This window comes from Babylonia areolata, chromosome 16, assembly GCF_041734735.1.
Source record: "Babylonia areolata isolate BAREFJ2019XMU chromosome 16, ASM4173473v1, whole genome shotgun sequence".
NCBI lineage: Eukaryota > Metazoa > Mollusca > Gastropoda > Neogastropoda > Buccinidae > Babylonia > Babylonia areolata.
The window spans coordinates 1,537,501-1,559,013 of record NC_134891.1 but is presented as its reverse complement, the minus strand read 5'-3'; the positions used below and the strand labels follow the sequence as shown (position 1 = coordinate 1,559,013).

Sequence of the window (21,513 nt, the reverse complement as noted above, 5' to 3'; positions counted from 1 at the left end):
AATGACTAGCGTCCAGACCACCTCTCCAGGTCTAGTGGAGGGGGAGAAAATATCGGCGGCTGAGCCGTGATTCGAACCAGCGCGCTCAGATTCTCTCGCTTCCTAGGCGGACGCGTTACCTCTAGGCCATCACTATACGTCATAGAATAAAGCTTTCATACCTGTATCACACCATGTAACCCATCTCAATCCGCAGCCCTCCCCATCACCCTCTGCCACAGTCTCATCACGTTGCACACAAACTTTGGTTTGACCAGGGAGCAGCACGGCCTGGCTTCTGCCTGCCACCTACCCACCCTTCGTTCAAGGGGTGGAGGGCTCCACCCCTGACAACATCAGCGTGGAGGAGCTGCAGATCTATGGGGACGCCAACGTCGCTCTGACGAACCCCGGGTCTTCCGCTGCCGTGGCTCTCAACGTTCACAGCATACAGGTAGATGTCTGTGGTATTCACTGTTCACAGCATACAGGTACGTTTCTGTGGTATTCACTGTTCACAGCATACAGGTAGATGTCTGTGGTATTCACTGTTCACAGCATACAGGTAGGTTTCTGTGGTATTCACTGTTCACAGCATACAGGTAAGTTTCTGTGGTATTCATTGCTCACAGCATACAAGTATGTTTACGCTTACCCAGATTCAAACACTCAACTGTTGGCTGCCGTTCTTTCTCTGTCTCAGGACCTTGTGATTGGAATGAACTTACTCTTTCGCTTCGTCAAGTCTCCACACTCAGCTCTTTCAAGTCTGGCCTTAAAACCCACCTCTTCCCAAAATAGCCTCCCTTGCCTGCCCTTCCTTGTCTTTAGTTTCTACAGTTTTAGAGTTACGCATGCGTGTGAATGACTGGTGCGAAAGCTCTTTGATTTGTCTATGCATAAGATTCAGCGCTATATAAATACCATTATTATTCTTATTATAACTGAACCGGAGACCCTGTATGTGGCTTGTTGCAGGGAGACCGAACGGGCCACCTGCACATCGGACACAACCAGACGCTGTACATCGGTGACGGTCGTCTGCCGCTTGACCTGGACGTGTACCACGGGGGTCAGGTCACCCTGCAGGGGGAGCTGCGAGTGGCCGGGGTCAAGGCCAGAGTGCGCGGGGTCGTGAAGAACGTGGAGAACCTGACCATCGTTGATGGCGGTGAGTCGTGCTGTCTGTCTGTCCTGTCTGTCTGTCTGTGTGTCTGTCTGTTCCTAACCATTCATGGTATGTCTGTCTAAAATATTTGCCCAGATAGTCGGGACAACAGTTGCTTCCTCTGCTGTTGTGATGGTCATAGTGGGACATGACTGACTATCATATATACATTATTGATCTTGTTGTAGAGGGCTGTGATGTGCTCTGTGTTCATCCATAACACGTAGTTGCATTGTATTGCTGCTTTAATAATAATAATTATAATAATAATGGATACTTATATTGCACACTATCCAGAAATCTGCTGTAGGTGCTTTACAAAAACGCTTTGTTAATTAACATAAAACGTACATCAGTGTTATATACACACACAACAAAATGTGACTACACTCATACACACACACACACACACACACACACACACTGCATACATACATTTTAACATACATGTGAATCTAACAGCTACCCTAACACAAACGCACACATAGGCAGGCACAAACTTACATAAACATATGCAAACACAATACACATTCATATACATGCATGTAGTTATGTACACTTACATATGTATACACACATAGTCAAGCACAGCTAACGCAAAGGAAGTGGACCTGCCACAATTGAACTTATTGCTGAGGGAAAAGGTGAGTTTTGAGACGAGATTTAAAAGATGCGAGGGAATCAGAATGACAGAGGTTTTCAGGGAGCTTGTTCCACGTCTTTGGCGATTGAAAAGAAAACGATCTGTGCCCATAGGTCTTACTTCTGACGTGAGGTATCCTGAGAAGCCGCAGGGGCCCAGTACATCCGTCTTTGGCATTGGATTTTTTTTTCTTCCAAGTTTCCCTGTCGTAGTTGATCTGCCGGCCAAGACTGAAGACAAAGCGCATCACCTGCCCTTGTTTTTCCTCAGGGTTGACTCTCAAGGCCTTTCCCTTAAGAGGGTGTAGCTGCAAGGCTGCAGAGGTTTGGAATCAGGGTTTACCTTCCCCTAGATGGACTGTCTCCCAAGGCTGAAGAGCATCATCCACCTGAAGCAGCTGGTTTTGAGGTGCCAGGTACATGCCTTCACCCCTTCTCTATGTCAGTGGAGACGGTTCCGCCACGTGAAGGCCAAGAGCTGGGCTTTGGCTGACAGAGGCTGTTTGAGATGCAGGCAATGGGATTAATTTTATAGAGCAGTGATAGCTTATCCTCACTGCTCGTCCCCGGCATATCGGCCGTACGAAAATGATGGGCGCAAAAGCTGAGTGGTTAAAGCATTGGACTGTCAGTCTGAGGGCCCCGGGTTCGAATCATGCTGACGGCGCCTGGTGGGTAAAGGGTGGAGATTTTTACGATTTCCCAGGTCAACATATGTGCAGACCTGCTAGTGCCTGAACCCCCTTCGTGTGTATATGCAAGCAGAAGATCAAATACGCACGTTAAAGATCCTGTAATCCATGTCAGCGTTCGGTGGGTTAAGGAAGCAAGAACATACCCAGCATGCACACCCCCGAAAACGGAGTATGGTTGCCTACATGGCGGGGTAAAAACGGTCATGCATGTGGAGGCCCGCTCGTGTACATATGAGTGAACGCAGAAGAAGAAGAAGGCGGCCTTGGGAAACCACAGTGGAGTGTTGGCCTAGAGGTGACGCGTCCGCCTAGGAAGTGAGAGAATCCAAGTGCAATGGTTCGAATCCCATAGTCGCCATAGTATTTTCTCATCCTCCACTACACCTTGAGTGGTGGTGTGGACGCTAGTCATTCAGATGAGACAAAAAACTGAGGTCCCATGTGCAGCATGCACTTAGCACACGTAAAAGAACCCATGGCAACAAGTTGGTTGTCCCTGGCATAATTCTGAAGAAAAATCCGCTTTGATTGGAAAACAAAAAAGATTGCAAGCAGAATTTAAAAAAATTTTTTTTAAATGGGTGGTGCTCTCAGTGTAGTGGCGCACTCTTCCTGGGGAGGGCAGCCCGAATTTCACATAGAGAAATCTGTTGTGACAACAAACAAAGAAAAAGGAGTAACACAATAATAATTATAATCATGCTCAACGCGACGGCCGACTGACTGCTGATCTGGTCTTCCCAGGAGACCTGGGCATCTACAAGATGCTGGACGTGGACGGGAACCGCATCGACGAGATCCCTTTCATCGCCATCAACGTGCGGAACCGCGGCCAGCTGACGGTGGACAACGAGCGGTTCCAGCGAGTGCTGCGCGGCCACAGCGTGCAGGTGTTCCCAGGTGGGCGGCTGACCACGCGCAACACCTACCTGGCCGTGCGACAGCTGCTGGTGGACGTGATGGGCCTGATGGAGGCTGACGGCATGGGGCTCTGTCACGGAGGTCAGTGCTGACACCACACTGTGGGTCTGTGGGGGTGCGGGGGGTCGGGGGAGGGGGGATTTTACTGGTGTGTGGGGGAGGGGATGGGTGTGTGTGTGTGTGGGGAAGGGGGAAACCTATTTAGTCTGTGTGAGGGATCAGGGATTGTGTGTGGGGGAAGGGGATGTGTGTGTGTGTGTGTGTGTGTGTCTGTGTGATTCTGCTGGTTTGTGAACTGGGGATGTGGGTTTCTTCCAGTCTGTGTATTGGGGATGGGGGATTCTGCTGGTCTGTGTATTGGGGATAGGGGATTCTATTGGTCTGTGTATTGGGGATGTGAGATTCTACTGGTCTGTGTATTGGGGATGGAGATAGGGGATTCTACTGGTCTGTGTGTTGGGGATGGGGAATTCTGCTGGTCTGTGTATTGGGGATGTGGGATTCTGCTGGTCTGTGTATTGGGGATGGGGGTAGGGGATTCTGCTGGTCTGTGTATTGGGGATGGGGGTAGGGGATTCTGCTGGTCTGTGTATTGGGGATGGGGGTAGGGGATTCTGCTGGTCTGTGTATTGGGGATGGGGGATTCTGCTGGTCTGTGTATTGGGGATGGGGATAGGGGATTCTATTGGTCTGTGTATTGGGGATGTTGGATTCTACTGGTCTGTGTATTGGGGATGGGGGATTCTGCTGGTCTGTGTATTGGGGATGGGGGTAGGGGATTCTACTGGTCTGTGTATTGGGGATGGAGATAGGGGATTTCACTGGTCTGTGTATTGGGGATGGGGGATTCTACTGGTCTGTGTATTGGGGATGGGGGTAGGGGATTCTACTGGTCTGTGTATTTGGGACGGGGGGATTCTACTGGTCTGTGTATTGGGGATGGGGATAGGGGATTCTTCTGGTCTGTGTATTTGGGATGGGGGATTCTACTGGTCTGTGTATTGGGGATGGGGGATTCTACCGGTCTGTGTATTGGGGATGGGGATAGGGGATTCTCTTGGTCTAGTTAGGGGTATGGGGGAGTGGGGGGGATAGGTTGGTGGGGGAGGGTTGGAATAGATTCTCACATGGTGGATATCAGAACTGGGACTCTGCTGGTGTGCGCAGAGGGAAGTGTGTGTGTGTGTGTGTGTAGCGGGATGAAAACCGTACATAGAGTGGAGTTATATTCACCAAAATCTCGTCATACTCCCCTCAGTCACTCCACTCCGCCCACCACTGGCCGACGTTTGTGGAGAAAGGGAGGTCAAGGTCAAGGTAATTTTTTAACCATGTTGCAGAAGGTGAAGGTCGGGGCGTGACCGGGTCAGATGGCAGTGGCACGGGTGGCAGTCATGGCGGGGAGGGAGGGGCAGACCGCTTCAGCGACAGTCCCTCCCATGCCTACGGATTCCTCACGGCACCCCAGGACTTTGGCAGTGGGGGAGGAAACAGTTCGTCGGGCCACGCAGGTGGGTGATCGTCAGTGTGTGTCACAGTGTGTGTCACAGTGTGTGTTATATAGTGTGTCACAGTGTGTGTTATATAGTGTGTCACAGTGTGTGTCACAGGGACTTTGGCAGTGGTGGAGGAAACAGTTCGTCGGGCCACGCAGGTGGGTGATCGTCAGTGTGTGTCACAGTGTGTGTCACAGTGTGTGTCATATCGTGTGTCACAGTGTGTGTCACAGTGTGTGTCATATCGTGTGTCACAGTGTGTGTCACAGGGACTTTGGCAGTGGGGGAGGGAAAAGCTCATCGGGCCACCCAGGTGGGTGATCGTCAGTGTGTGTCACAGTGTGTGTCACAGTGTGTGTCATAGTGTGTGTCACAGTGTGTGTTGCAGTGTGTGTCATAGTGTGTGTCACAGTGTATGTCAATGTGTGTGTCACAGTGTGTCATAGTGTGTGTCGCAGTATGTGTCATAGTGTGTGTCACAGTGTGTGTGTGTCATAGTGTGTGTCACAGTGTGTGTGTGTGTGTCATAGTGTGTGTCACAGTATGTGTCATAGTGTGTGTCACAGTGTGTGTGTGTGTCATAGTGTGTGTCACAGTGTGCGTCACAGTGTGTGTGTCACAGTGTGTGTGTGTGTGTGTGTGTCACAGTGTGTGTGTGTCATAGTGTGTGTCACAGTGTGCGTCATAGTGTGTGTCATAGTGTGTGTCAGTGTGTGTCACAGTGTGTGTGTGTGATAGTGTGTGTCATAGTGTGTCACAGTGTGCGTCACAGTGTGTGTGTGTGTCACAGTGTGTCATAGTGTGTGTGTCACTGTGTCATAGTGTGTGTCACAGTGTGTGTGTGTGTGTGTGATAGTGTGTGTCATAGTGTGTGTCACAGTGTGTGTGTGTGTCACAGTGTGTCATAGTGTGTGTGTCACTGTCTGTGTCATAGTGTGTGTCAGTGTGTGTCACAGCGTGTCCCCTTCAGTACTGTCCCTGTTAGTGCCCCAGTGTGTGTCAGTGTGTGTCACAGTGTGTGTGTCACTGTGTCATAGTGTGTGTCAGTGTGTGTCACAGCGTGTCCCCTTCAGTACTGTCCCTGTTAGTGCCCCAGTGTGTGTCAGTGTGTGTCACAGTGTGTGTGTCACTGTCTGTGTCATAGTGTGTGTCAGTGTGTGTCACAGCGTGTCCCCTTCAGTACTGTCCCTGTTAGTGCCCCAGTGTGTGTCCGTAAGTCCTGTTCCTGGTAGCTGAACACCTCAATCAGTCTTTCCTCATGCTCTGTGGGAAAGCTGGATGGGAGGTTTGAGAAAGTAATAATACATGTCATTTGTTCGTTTCCTCTTCACAGTGTGTGTGAACTGATAATTACGTCTGCGTTCGTGTCTGTGTGAGGAGAGCTTGTTGGGTGATGTGATTGTTGAGGTAGGAGGTGTGATGTTTGGATCACCGCTCTTGGTTCAGTAGGGAGCTCACTGTGTTTCCTTGCATGTACACAGCTTTTCACCGAAATACAGTATTTTAAAAATCTTTTTTTTTTTTTGTTATTCATGCACAGACACACACACACACACCAACACCCTCCCCCGACTGAAAAAACATCACAGTATTTGACATGACAAGGGCAGCAGTCAAGCAAACATGTATAGAATGTATATGGAGAAGAAAGTGACACGCAGGGAGGAGCCTGTTTTCTGTGGTCAGGGGGATGTGGAGGGATCCTACATCTGAATGTGTTTTCAGGGGGATGCGGATGTGTTTTTCTGTGCTTGGGGGGATGCGGATGTGTTTTTCTGTGCTCAGGGGGATGCGGATGTGTTTTTTCTGTGCTCAGGGGGATGTGGATGTGTTTTTTCTGTGCTCAGGGGGATACGGATGTGTTTTCAGGGGGATGCGGATGTGTTTTTTCTGTGTTTAGGGGGGTACAAATGTGTTTTCAGGGCGATGCGGATGTGTTTTCAGGGGATGCAGATGTGTTTTCATGTGGATGTGTTTTCAGGGGGATGCGGATGTGTTTTCATGCGAATGTGTGTTCAGGGGGATGCGGATGTGTTTTCAGGGGGATGCGGATTTGTTTTCATGCGAATGTGTTTTTATGGGGATACGGATGTGTTTTCAGAGGGATATGGATGTGTTTTTTCTGTGCTCAGGGGGATGCAGATGTGTTTTCAGGAGGATGTGGATGTGTCTTTCTGTGCTCAGGGGTATGTGGATGTGTTTTTTCTGTGCTCAGGGGTATGTGGATGTGTTTTTTCTGTGCTCAGGGGTATGTGGATGTGTCTTTCTGTGCTCAGGGGTATGTGGATGTGTTTTTTCTGTGCTCAGGGGTATGTGGATGTGTTTTTTCTGTGCTCAGGGGGATATGGATGTGTCTTTCTGTGCTCAGGGGGATGTGGATGTGTTTTTCTGTGCTCAGGGGTATGTGGATGTGTTTTTCTGTGCTCAGATGTGTTTTTCTGTGCTCAGGGGGATATGGATGTGTCTTTCTGTGCTCAGGGGGATGTGGATGTGTCTTTCTGTGCTCAGGGGGATGTGGATGTGTCTTTCTGTGCTCAGGGGGATGTGGATGCTCAGGGATGTGGATGTGTTTTTTCTGTGCTCAGGGATGCGGATGTGTTTTTTCTGTGCTCAGGGGGATGTGGATGTGTTTTTCTGTGCTCAGGGGGATGCGGATGTGTTTTTCTGTCCTCAGGGGGATGTGGATGTGTTTTTCTGTGCTCAGGGGGATGTGGAGGGGGAATCCTACACCTGAACGTGTCGGACCTCATGAAGATTGACGGTACGCTGAGCGTGAACGGCCAGGAAGGTGAAGGTCAGGCTGGAGGGGGCAGTGGCGGCAGTCTGCACTTTGAGGCGGGACACTTTGACGGCTCTGGGGTGCTTCAGGTCAGTGGACACACCTGCCTCTGTCTGTGGTGAAACAGATTACTTTAAGGGGTTGAAGACACAACTTAATGGTGAAACACAGTAAGGCAGTGAGCTCCCTTGAAGGGTAAAGTCCCCAGTGAACACCCATCCCCAACTGTAGGGTGAAATTTAGGCAAAGAGGGCGTGGGTGCTGAAAGCTAGTGTGCAGTATACATACATGTATGATTGTATTTACATGTGTGGGTGTGTATGTTTAGGCTACAACTTCTCATTCAGTCAAATGGAGAACAGAAAAAAGCATTAAAGCTGGCGTACAGTATATACGTACATGTATGACTGTATTTACATATGTGAGCGTGTATGTTTAGGTTACAATTTTGTATCCGGTCAAATGGAAAACAGAAAAAAGCACCTAAAGCTAGCGTACGGTATACATACATGTATAATTGCATTTAGTGACGCTAGCATGTACATTCAGGCTACAACTTTTTACCCAATCAAACGGAAAAGAAAGCAGAAAAAAAACAAACAGAAAGAAACGTAACCCTTGCAGGCGAAGGGAGGAAAGGGGCATAACGGAGGAGCCGGAGGTCGCATCGCTGGCCACGCCTCGCTGATCCAGTTCATCGGCCAGTACCAGACACAAGGGGGTGATGGCATCGGAGGAGAGGTGGGCGCCGCGGGGACCATGCTGCTGACGGATCACTACCACGGTGGGCACAGGACTCTGAGGGTCTACAACCAGAAGGGCAAAGGGGTAGGCAACTGTTTCAGTTTCTGTTTCTGTTTCAGTTTCTCAAGGAGGCATCGCTGTGTTCTGACAGCAGCCCATTGCACTAGTCAGGTCTTGAGCGCATGCATATGTGTATGTCTGTCTGTCTGTCTATCTATCTGTCCTGTCTGTCGGTCGGTCGGTCAGTCTGTGTCTTTATGTATGTCTATCTGTCAGATTGGATTTCTTGTACTGAATGCTGCCAACACTCTCCTTGCCATGGGTTCTTTTTCAGAGCGCCAAGTGCATGCTGCTGACAGGACCTTGGTTTTATGGCCTCATCCGAATGACAAGATGCCCAGTTTGATTTCACAACAAACTTTGGGGAAAGGGCGAGACTGTATTTGTATTTGTATTTCTTTTTATCACAACAGATTTCTCTGTGTGAAATTCAGGCTACTCTCCCCTGGGAGAGCGCGTCGCTGCACTACAGCGCCACCCATTTTTTTGTATTTTTTCCAGCGTGCAGTTTTTATTTGTTTTTCCTATCGAAGTGGATTTTTCTACAGAATTTTGCCAGGAACAACCCTTTTGTTGCCGTGGGTTCTTTTACGTGCGCTAAGTGCATGCTGCACACGGGACCTCTGTTTATCGTCTCATCCGAATGTTAGCGTCCAGACCACCACTCAAGGTCTAATGGGGGGGGAGAAAATGTCGGCGGCTGAGCCGTGATTCGTACCAGCGTGCTCAGATTCTCTTGCTTCCTAGGCGGACGCGTTACCTCTAGGCCATCACTCCCAAACCTTCATGGACACTGTATCGACAGATGGGCTTCTTCACCATTGTTCCACCTTTCTTCAAAGTAAAAACCCAGTTTAACTGCTGTGACAGGCATATAAACACTGCAAGTCTATAACTAGAAAGACAAAGGTGTAAGTAAAAACCCGCTTTGTTGTCAACACGCTCTGTGAACCTGGGTGATGAAGAGAACAGGATGAAATTTAGTATGAATTGTATGCAAAGATGTCGTGTCTTGTGACAAGAGCTCCTGGTTTCATTTTTGTGTGGGTTCCATTCTTTTGACTATGGTACCTTTGTAGTGCTGTACATTTGCATGATTAAGAAGTCACCTTTCATAATGCTAATGACCATGATGATATCAGAATCATTTTGAAAATCATAGGTTGTTGTTTTCCTCGTGTAACTGTTGCAGTTGTCATGAATGCAGCATCCAGGTTAGGACATTTAACAGCTATGAGTCCATCTCCGTTTCACTGGAGAATCTGCAAAGTCTGCAACTTACTGTGCATTGTTTACTGGGATAATTCACATAACAGAAACTTACTGTGTGTCGTTTACTATTAATTACTGGGATATTCACATAACGGACACTTACTGTGGTTTGTTTTTTTTTGGATATTTGGCATTACGAAAACTAACTGTGAGTTGTTTTTTTTTATATTTCACATTACGAAGACTTACTGTGCATCGTTTACTGGGATATTTCACATTACGAAAACTTACTGTGAGTCGTTTATTGGGATATTTCACATTACGAAGACTTACTGTGAGTTGTTTATTGGGATATTTCACATTACGAAGACTTACTGTGAGTCATTTATTGGGATATTTCGCATTATGAAAACTTACTGTGAGTCGTTTACTGGGATATTTCACATTACAAAGACTTACTGTGCTTCAATTACTGGCATATTTTGCATTGCAGAAACTTACTGTGCTTTGTTGATCAGGATATTACACTTTATGACGACAGCAGATGAAGGTGTGAAAGACTGGAATCTTTTCCTGGACTGGTGACTGATGGGAGTGTGTGTATTGCAGGAGAGGAAAACTCAGATCCCGATCCCGGAGTCAGCAGGTGAGGACTACCACCTGGACCTCCTGGACCTGGGCAGGTACGCCCAGGTGGGTCTCCTAGCAACTGACGAGGACGGGCGGCCTGTGGAGGGACAGCGCGACCTGACGATCACCAAGGTTGCTGGTGACCACACGGCGGTGGTTCACGTGGAGCCGGGCATGTGGCTCAACATCGACTTCAACGACACAGCAGTGCTGTCCTTTGACGTCAAGCTGTATCAGGTCTGTGTGATGGCTGGCTATTGAAATAGTTACAGTGCTGCTTCATCAAGTTAACTCACTCTGCTCCTACTCGTACCATGATTACTTCCCCTGTGGACCAGGTATGAGATTTCTCGTGCCAACACACTATTCTAATTTTGTTTATTCTTGTTTGGTACAGTTGGCATTCTAAACTGATTCATTTACGGAGTCCGGGAGCATGAAAGTGAAGCTTTGTTCGACTGTTTAAATCAACAACTCTCCATCGATTTTCACCTGGTCTCATGTAATGCTGGTCCTGGGGAGTTGTAGCAGGCATATGGCTGTGGGGTAGAATGAGTTAACTCACTCAGTACGGCCAGTCCTCTCTTCTCCTCTACACAGACCCCTCGGATGTCCAGTGGGTGTCTGAATGACCCAACCTTTAGTTTCCGTCGTCAGAATTGTGGTATTCTTTGTCAACATTCACCTCTTCAGTATAAGAGCCTTCTGCTTGCAATATTTTGATGGTGGTAATTGAGGTGAAATGCTGTTAACGTCGTCTCTTTCACCGTTCGTATGGAGAGAGTTAATGTGATGACTGGCTACTGAAATAGCTATCATGCTGCTACATCAGGTTAGTGTAATGACTCGCTACTGAAATAGCTATTATGCTGCTACATCAGGTTAGTGTAATGACTCACTACTGAAATAGCTATTATGCTGCTACAGCAGGTTAGTGTAATGACTCACTACTGAAATAGCTATTATGCTGCTACATCAGGTTAGTGTAATGACTAGCTACTGAAATAGCTATTATGCTGCTACATCAGGTTAGTGAAATGACTCGCTACTGAAATAGCTATCATACTGCTACATCAGGTTAGTGTAATGACTCGCTACTGAAATAGCTATTATGCTGCTACGTCAGGTTAGTGTAATGACTCGCTACTGAAATAGCTATTATGCTGCTACATCAGGTTAGTGTAATGACTCGCTACTGAAATAGCTATTATGCTGCTACAGCAGGTTAGTGTAATGACTCACTACTGAAATAGCTATTATGCTGCTACAGCAGGTTAGTGTAATGACTCGCTACTGAAATAGCTATTATGCTGCTACATCAGGTTAGTGTAATGACTCACTACTGAAATAGCTATTATGCTGCTACATCAGGTTAGTGTAATGACTAGCTACTGAAATAGCTATTATGCTGCTACATCAGGTTAGTGTAATGACTAGCTACTGAAATAGCTATTATGCTGCTACGTCAGGTTAGTGTAATGACTCGCTACTGAAATAGCTATTATGCTGCTACGTCAGGTTAGTGTAATGACTCGCTACTGAAATAGCTATTATGCTGCTACATCAGGTTAGTGTAATGACTCGCTACTGAAATAGCTATCATGCTGCTACATCATGTTAGTGTAATGACTCGCTACTGAAATAGCTATTATGCTGGTATATCAGGTTAGTGAAATGACTCGCTACTGAAATAGCTATTATGCTGGTATATCAGGTTAGTGAAATGACTCGCTACTGAAATAGCTATTATGCTGCTATATCAGGTTAGTGAAATGACCAGCTACTGAAACAGCACGCTACTTGTGGACGCAATTGGAAATACTGCAGGCGTTAGTTCCCATTTTTGTGGTTTATGCATATCTGTGAAGATGAGAAGCGTTTTAATGAGACAAATTTTTAAAGCCAGAACACTGCAGTGGTGCAGGGGTCAGTGAGCTGGACAGAAGTAAACCAGTTCACACTGCCAGACACATGAAGTCTGATAAGACATTTTGTCGTGTTTCATTTTGTTTTTATGTTGTTTGAAATAAACCTGGGACACACTCTTAATGTCTGATGAGCACATTGTCTGTTGAGCACGTTGGGTTTACACAAAGTTCAGGCATCTGTAGTTTGTTTTTGTTTTGTTTTTTTGCCTTTTCAGTAGCAGAAGTGGTGTAGCGTTACGTTTATTTATTTATAGTCTGTTCATCTAAGATGATGATATTAGACTGAAAATAAATGATATTATTATTATTATTTGGATTATTATCATTTCTATCATAATATTTTATGATTGTTATTATTAATTAGAAATCGACATTTCTGTATATTCAAAGATGGGAGGGGGGATGGAGGGGGGCAAGGGGGAGGGGACTAAGAAAGGAAGAGAGAGAGAGACAGAGACACAGAGAGAGAGAGACACAGAGAGAGAGAGACAGAGAACAGAATGTGGAAAAGATAGAGTACAAAGTGTAAAATGGGGAGGGTGAGTGTCAGTGAATGGAGAAAGAAAAAACATAATACTGGAAGGGTGTGTGTGAGAGGCGGGATGGGGGAAGGCGGGATTAGGACAAAAATTATCAATAATCAAATTTTGTATGCACTACTTCTGTAGATTATTATTTGAAAAGAGGTTCATGTGGGGACCTACAATAAACAACCAACTGGACTATTCAACACATAACTAGCTAACTTTAATGAAGAACAGTTTGAAATATATAACTTTTTCCCAAAAAATGTTAACATTTGAAACTGGTAACACGTATTCCCTAATTTGAGTGGTGTAGTGTATAGTGATCTGTCTTCATGCTCTGACAACCCCTTGACACTATCACTGACAAGTGACGTGACCCGTCGTGTTCAGAACGCAACTGTCAACCTGCCCTACAACACGTACCTGCAAGACTCGCGCGTGACGCTGTACGGGGGCATCCTGCAAGGCGTGCACACCCTCAACATCTACCTGGACGGAGTCTTCACCATCTACCCCCCGGCCAGACTCAACACCTCCTCCACCAGCCTGGCCTCCAAGGAGCTGCACCTCAACAGCATCGTCATTCTGGACGGGGGGCGCTTCGAGTTCACGGGGAGGGTGGAGGCGGACGACAGACTGGTCATCGTGTTGGACGGGAAGCTGGTGGTGCAGGGAGGGGGGGTCCTGACGGGCAACAACCTCCAGGTCACAGGTGAGGTTCGTCTGTCTCTGTTTGTCACAGGTGAGGTTTGTCTGTCTCACAGGTGAGGTTTGTCTGTCTCACAGGTGAGGTTTGTCTGTCTGTCACAGGTGAGGTTTGTCTGTCACAGGTGAGGATTGTCTGTCTGTCACAGGTGAGGATTGTCTGTCTGTCACAGGTGAGGTTTGTCTGTCTGTCACAGGTGAGGTTTGTCTGTCTCACAGGTGAGGTTTGTCTGTCTCACAGGTGAGGTTTGTCTGTCTCACAGGTGAGGTTTGTCTGTCTGTCACAGGTGAGGTTTGTCTGTCACAGGTGAGGTTTGTCTGTCACAGGTGAGGATTGTCTGTCTGTCACAGGTGAGGTTTGTCTGTCACAGGTGAGGATTGTCTGTCTGTCACAGGTGAGGATTGTCTGTCTGTCACAGGTGAGGTTTGTCCGTCAGTCACAGGTGAGGTTTGTCTGTCTGTCACAGGTGAGGTTTGTCTGTCTGTCACAGGTGAGGTTTGTCTGTCACAGGTGAGGTTTGTCTGTCTGTCACAGGTGAGGTTTGTCTGTCTGTCACAGGTGAGGTTTGTCTGTCACAGGTGAGGTTTGTCTGTCACAGGTGAGGATTGTCTGTCTGTCACAGGTGAGGTTTGTCTGTCTGTCACAGGTGAGGTTTGTCTGTCTGTCACAGGTGAGGTTTGTCTGTCTGTCACAGGTGAGGTTTGTCTGTCTGTCACAGGTGAGGATTGTCTGTCTGTCACAGGTGAGGTTTGTCTGTCACAGGTGAGGATTGTCTGTCTGTCACAGGTGAGGTTTGTCTGTCTGTCACAGGTGAGGTTTGTCTGTCACAGGTGAGGTTTGTCTGTCAGTCACAGGTGAGGTTTGTCTGTCTGTCACAGGTGAGGTTCGTCTGTCTGTCACAGGTGAGGTTCGTCTGTCTGTCAGGTGAGGTTTGCCTGTCTCACAGATGAGGTCTGTCTGTCTCACAGGTGAGGTTTACCTGTCTCACAGGTGAGGTTTACCTGTCTCACAGGTGAGGTTTATCTGTCTCACATATATATGATGTCTTATTCACCTTTCAGCTGTCTTCACCATCATATATATGATGTCTTATTCACCTTTCAGCTGTCATCACCATCATATATATCATGATGTCTGATTCATTTTTCAGCTGGCCTTACCATCATATATAATGATGTCTTATTCACCTTTCAGCTGTCTTCACCATCATATATATGATGTCTTTCACCTTTCAGCTGTCATCACCATCATATATATCATGATGTCTTATTCACCTTTCAGCTGTCTTCACCATCATATATAATGATGTCTTATTCACCTTTCAGCTGTCTTCACCATCATATATATGATGTCTTTCACCTTTCAGCTGTCCTCACCATCATACATATGATGTCTTATTCACCTTTCAGCTGTCAACATCACGGTGGACACGGACGGACTGATACAAACGAGTGGACGAGGATGGAGGGCAGGAAGGGGACCGTCACCCGGCATGCCCAGTGATGCAGGAGGCTCTGGGGCGTCTCACGGGGGTGTGGGGGGCAGGGGCAAGGCCACCTCCCATGCCCGGCCTGCCTATGACGACACACGTCAACCTGTGGGGGCTGGCAGTGGCGGCAGTGTGGTCAGTGTGGGGTGGGGGCGGTGGTGGGTAGTGTGTTTTGGAGGAGGAAAGGAACACAGAGAGAGAGAGAGAGAGAGTGTGTGTGGTCAGTGCAGTGTAGGAAAGAGGTGGTGGTGGTTATGGTGGTGATGGTTTGTGTGATTTGGAGGAGGAAAGGAAGAGAGAGAGAGAGAGAGAGTGTGTGTGTGTGTGTGTGTGTGTGGTCAGTGCAGTGTAGGAAAGAGGTGGTGGTGGTTATGGTGGTGATGGTTTGTGTGATTTGGAGGAGGAAAGGAAGAGAGAGAGAGAGAGAGAGAGTGTGTGTGTGTGTGTGTGTGGTCAGTGCAGTGTAGGAAAGAGGTGGTGGTGGTTATGGTGGTGATGGTTTGTGTGATTTGGAGGAGGAAAGGAAGAGAGAGAGAGAGAGAGAGAGAGAGAGAGAGAGTGTGTGTGTGGAAAGAGGTGGTGGTGGTCATGGTGGTGATGGTTTGTGTGATTTGGAGGAGGAAAGGAAGAGAGAGAGAGAGAGAGAGAGTGTGTGTGTGTGTGTGTGTGCGTGCGTGCGTGCATGTGTGTGTGTGTGTGTGTGTGTGTGCATGTCTGTGTCTGTCTGTTTCTTTTTGTCTTGACTGTCTTCTGTATGCCTCCCTGTGTGTGTGTGTGTGTGTCTGTGTGTGCGTGTGCGTGTGTGTGTGTGTGTGTGTGTGTGTGTGTGTGTGTGTGTGTGCATGTGTGTGTGTGCATGTGTGTGTGTGCATGTGTGTGTGTGTGTGTGTCTGTGTGTGCATGTGTGTGTTTGTGTGTGTGTGTGTGTGCGTGCATGTGTGAGTCTGTGTGTGTGTGTATGTGTGGCACGTGTACATGATTGTGCTGTGTAAATGTACATGCGCACATTGTGACAGATTGGTGTGGCAGGACAGAGTGGAGAATAATTGTTCATGTTTTATGGTATTTTGAAAACAGCTAAAACTGTTTCATCAACTAGGTTTTTCCCTTTTTGGGGGTTGACGGGGGGAGTCAGCCTTAAGTCAGCCTTGTCAAGATGGAAGGAATTAATTATGTGTTCTGAATTTCTGATCGAACAAAATGTTCAGAAACAATAATGGTTAAATGTTTCAATCATTTGTTCTGCATTTATGACTTTACAGATATCCACTTACTGTTTCTTTTAATTTCTGCCTTGATGGAAATTGAGACTTTCCAGATATTCCATTAGATTGTTTGGTTTCAATTTATGCCTTAACAGAGATCTCAACTTTCCAGATATCTAGACCATACAAATATTATGTTTTGTTTATTTGGTTTGGACTTATGGCTTTACAGAGATCCAAATTTTACAGGTACTATGTTGGAGTTGGTTTATGGATTAACAGAAATCCAGACTTTATAGGTATGATGATAGCGCTGTTTGGTTTGGGTTCCTGGTGAACAAAGATCCACATTTTACAGATATGATGTTGGCATTGTCTTGTTTGGAATCCTTGCTAACAGACTAATTCAGACATACAGATATGATGATGGTGTTTGGTTTGGATTCCTTGCTGTACAGAGATCCAGATTTTACAATGTTTGCATTGTTTTGTTTGGAATCCTTGCTAACAGACTAATTCAGACATACAGATATGATGTTGGTGTTTGGTTTGGATTCCTTGCTGTACAGTGATCCAGATTTTACAGATAAATGGTTTGCATTGTTTGGTTTCCTTGGTGTACAGAGATCCAGATTTTACAGATAAATGGTTTGCATTGTTTGGTTTAGATTCCTTGCTGTACAGAGATCCAGATTTTACAGATAAATGGTTTGCATTGTTTGGATTCCTTGGTGTACAGAGATCCAGATTTTACAGATAAATGGTTTGCATTGTTTGGATTCCTTGGTGTACAGAGATCCAGATTTTACAGATAAATGGTTTGCATTGTTTGGATTCCTTGGTGTACAGAGATCCAGATTTTACAATGTTTGCATTGTTTTGTTTGGAATCCATGCTAACAGACTAATTCAGACATACAGATATGATGTTGGTGTTTGGTTTGGATTCCTTGCTGTACAGTGATCCAGATTTTACAGATAAATGGTTTGCATTGTTTGGTTTCCTTGGTGTACAGAGATCCAGATTTTACAGATAAATGGTTTGCATTGTTTGGATTCCTTGGTGTACAGAGATCCAGATTTTACAGATAAATGGTTTGCATTGTTTGGTTTAGATTCCTTGCTGTACAGAGATCCAGATTTTACAGATAAATGGTTTGCATTGTTTGGATTCCTTGGTGTACAGAGATCCAGATTTTACAGATAAATGGTTTGCATTGTTTGGATTCCTTGGTGTACAGAGATCCAGATTTTACAGATAAATGGTTTGCATTGTTTGGATTCCTTGGTGTACAGAGATCCAGATTTTACAATGTTTGCATTGTTTTGTTTGGAATCCATGCGAACAGACTAATTCAGACATACAGATATGATGTTGGTGTTTGGTTTGGATTCCTTGCTGTACAGAGATCCAGATTTTACAGATAAATGGTTTGCATTGTTTGGTTTCCTTGGTGTACAGAGATCCAGATTTTACAGATACAATGTTTGCATTGTTTGGATTCCTTGCTGTACAGAGATCCAGATTTTATAGATACAGTTTCAGTTTCAGTAGCTCAAGGAGGCGTCACTGCGTTCGGACAAAACCATATACGCTACACCACATCTGCCAAGCAGATGCCTGACCAGCAGCGTAACCCAACGCGCTTAGTCAGGCCTTGGGAAACCGCACAATGTGGGGCACGAACCCACGACCCTGGGATTAAGAGTCCCATGCTCTACCGACTGAGCTAACCGGGCAGATACAGTGTTTGCATTGTTTGTTTTGGATTCCCTGCTGTACAGAGATCCAGATTTTACAGATACAATGTTTGCATTGTTTGTTTTGGATTCCTTGCTGTACAGAGATCCAGATTTTACAGATACAATGTTTGCATTGTTTGTTTTGGATTCCTTGCTGTGCAGAGATCGAGTGGCGGTGGCAGTGGGGGTGAGGGAGGGGGAGTGCTGACGCTGACAGCCTCACACCTGTTGGAGCTGGATGGAACCCTGGACGCCTCAGCCACCCACGCCCTCACAGATGGGTGCGGGGGCGGTGCTGGCGGCAGTGTGGTCGTTGTCGCTGCTCACCTGGCAGGTAAGACCAGTTTGAACTCAACTCCACTCCAGGTAGGAGTTAACTCGTACCATGAGGGCTTCCTCTGTGGACCAGTGCACTCATCTGTCAGCACAGGGAGTCCGTGAGGGTCTCCGTTCAAATCCCGCTCTCTCCCTTTCTCCCGTTTCACTGGAAAATCAAACTGAGCGTCTAGTCATCTGGATGGGACGATAGACTGTGGTCCTGTGTGCAGCACGCACTTTGCACATTGAAAAAGAACCCATGGCAACGAGTGTTGTCCTCTGGCTAAATTCTGAACTGAGAATAGATCGGCTTTGATAGGTACACAAATGTATGTGCATGTACTCAAGGCCTGACTAAGGGCATTGGGCTATGCTGCTGGTTGGGGATTCGCCTAGCAGATGTGGTGCAGCATATATGGATTTGTCCAAACGCAGTGACGCCTCCTTTATCAACAGAATTGAAAAATTAAAATCGTGCCAACACACAATTCTAATTTTGTTTATTCTTGCTTGGTACAGTTGGTATTTGAAACTGAGCCGTTCATGGATTCTGGAAGCATGAAAACGAACTTGGACCACATATCAGTGTTAATGCTGCTGCCCACCTGTGTTGACCAGGTACACATCAGGACATGCCAAAACACACACTGTGTAATCACTTCCTACCCAGCTCTGTTGACCAGGACATGCTGAAACATGCACCACACAATCAGCATTAACACAGGTACCTCTACCTGTGCTGACCAGGTACACATCAGGACATGCCAAAACCATCATCATCATGGCCTGGCTTCGCTAACGAAGATCTAGGAAGGGCGTTGTCCACGTCTGATGCAAGCACGCTCATGGCTGACAAGGCCAATGCGGGAAAAGCAGAGTCGGCCGCAGCGGTTGCAAGAGAAAGTCTGGTCTGGGTTCGCGGCTGCAGCGTCGTGGTTCTTCCTCCTACTGCGTTTGTCCTCAAGGCTGGCCCTGCGGCTGTTTTCGAAGGAGGAGACAGCTTGGTGGATGGTGCGTCGCCAGGTCTCTCGATCAGCGGCTACTGCGGACCACTGGCGATGGTCAATGTGACAGGCACCGAGAGCTTTCTTCAAGGAGTCTTTGTATCTCTTCTTGGGTGCTCCTCTGTCACGGTGGCCAGTGGACAGTTCGCCATACAGCGCGATCTTGGGCAGGCGGTGGTCCTCCATCCTGGACACGTGCCCTGCCCAACGTAGCTGGGTCTTTAGCAGCACTGCCTTGATGCTGATAGTCTTTGCCTGCTCCAGGACCTCGACATTTGTGATGTAGTCACTCCAGTGGATGCTGAGGATGGTGCGAAGGCAGCGCTGGTGAAAGCGATCAAGCAGTCGTATGTGGTGCCGGTAGGTGACCCAGGTTTCGGAGCCATACAACAGGGTGGGCAGTACAACAGCTCTGTACACGCTGATCTTTGTGTCTTTCTTCAGGTGTTTGTTGTTCCACACTCTCTTGTACAGCCTGCCGAATGCGCTGTTTGCCTTTGCAAGTCTGTTGTCGATCTCCTTGTCGATCTTGGCGTCAGACGAGATGGTGCAGCCTAGGTAGCTGAACTGGTGGACCGACTTCAGCTCTGTCTCACCGATGTTGATGTGAGGAGCGTGGAATTCTTCCCGTGGGGCAGGCTGGTGGAGAACTTCCGTCTTTTTCAGACTGACTTCTAGGCCGAAGAGCTGCGCAGCCTCTGCGAAGCAGGACGTTATACGCTGCAGGGCCGCTTCTGTATGGGCGACGAGGGCAGCATCGTCGGCAAACAGAAGCTCTCTGATGAGTTGCTCCAGTGTCTTGGTGTGGGCCTGTAGCCGCCTCAGGTTGAATAGGCTGCCATCAGTGCGGTATCTGATGAAGATACCGTCGTCGTCGCCAAGATCTTCAGTGGCCTGTTGGAGCATCATGCTGAAGAAGATCATGAAGAGGGTTGGCGCGAGGACACAACCTTGTTTCACTCCATTTCCAATTGGGAAGGGCTCCGAAAGGTCGTTGCTGTGTCTGACCTGTCCATGCTGTTCCTCATGTAGTTGGATGACCATGCTGAGGAATTTTGGGGGGCATCCTAGACGTTTCATGATCTCCCACAGACCTTTTCTGCTCACGGTGTCGAAAGCTTTCGTGAGATCGACGAATGTCGCATACAGTCCTTTGTTCTGTTCCCGACATTTTTCTTGTAGCTGTCTGAGAACGAAGACCATGTCAGTGGTGCCTCTGTTGGCTCTAAAGCCACACTGACTCTCTGGGAGATGTTCTTCGGCGATAGTAGGCACCAGCCGATTTAGGAGGACTCTGGCGAGGATCTTGCCTGCGATGGAGAGCAGAGTTATCCCCCTGTAGTTGGAGCAGTCCGACTTTTCTCCCTTATTTTTATACAGGGTGATGATGACTGCGTCACGGAGGTCCTGTGGTAGTTTGCCTTGCTCCCAGCAGCAGACAAAGAGGTTGTGGAGTTTGGAGTGTAGTGCTGGGCCTCCATTCTTCCACGCCTCCGGCGGAATTCCGTCAACCCCTGCTGCCTTGCCACATTTCAGCTGTTCAATGGCCTTGACAGTCTCTTCTAGGGTTGGTAGCTCGTCCAGTTGTAATTTCACTGGCTGTTGTGGGATGCGGAGAATTGCCGAGTCTTGAACCGTGCGGTTGGCGCTGAAGAGGGCCTGGAAGTGTTCCGACCACCTGTTCAGGATCGACATCTTGTCTGTGAAGAGCGCCTGGCCGTCTGCGCTGCGCAAAGGACTCTGGACCTGGTATGAGGGACCGTACACCGCCTTCAAGGCTTCGTATAAGCCCCGGTAGTCACCAGTGTCTGCACAAAGCTGAGCCCTCTCTGCCAGGTTGGTCCACCACCCATTTTGAATCTCACGAAGCTTGCGCTGGAGGTTGCTGCATATGAGCCGGAAGGTTGCTTTCTTCACCGGACAAGACGGTTGTGCAAGGTGAGCCTGGTGGGCTGATCTCTTCTTCGCCAGCAATTCTTGGATCTCCTGGTTGTTTTCGTCAAACCAGTCCTTGTTCTTTTTCGACGAGAACCCTAGGACTTCTTCAGAGGACTGCAGGATGGCTGATTTCAGCTGTGCCCATAGTGCTTCTGGAGAGGGGTCTGTGGGGCAACTGGGGTCTTCAAGTTTGTCCTGAAGCTTCGCCTGGAATTCAGCTTTCACTTCAGCTGACTGAAAGTTGCCGACCTGGAATTTCTTCCTAGGAGCTCCTCCTTTCTTTGGTTTGGGCTTGAAGTGGAGCCTGAGCTTGCTGCGGACGAGGCGGTG

At 47.5% G+C, this 21,513-nt stretch overlaps 1 protein-coding gene across 1 annotated transcript in view; it reads left to right on the top strand.

Moving 5' to 3' along the window:
• Positions 1-21,513, top strand: part of LOC143291065 (uncharacterized) — a 265,716-nt gene that overhangs the window by 71,158 nt on the left and 173,045 nt on the right. Inside the window, 10 exon segments of the mRNA XM_076600654.1 lie at positions 258-433; positions 958-1,150; positions 3,229-3,486; positions 4,746-4,916; positions 7,606-7,769; positions 8,305-8,508; positions 10,306-10,563; positions 13,172-13,493; positions 14,897-15,111; positions 18,086-18,257. Of these exon segments, the coding sequence (XP_076456769.1) occupies positions 258-433; positions 958-1,150; positions 3,229-3,486; positions 4,746-4,916; positions 7,606-7,769; positions 8,305-8,508; positions 10,306-10,563; positions 13,172-13,493; positions 14,897-15,111; positions 18,086-18,257 (2,133 nt within the window).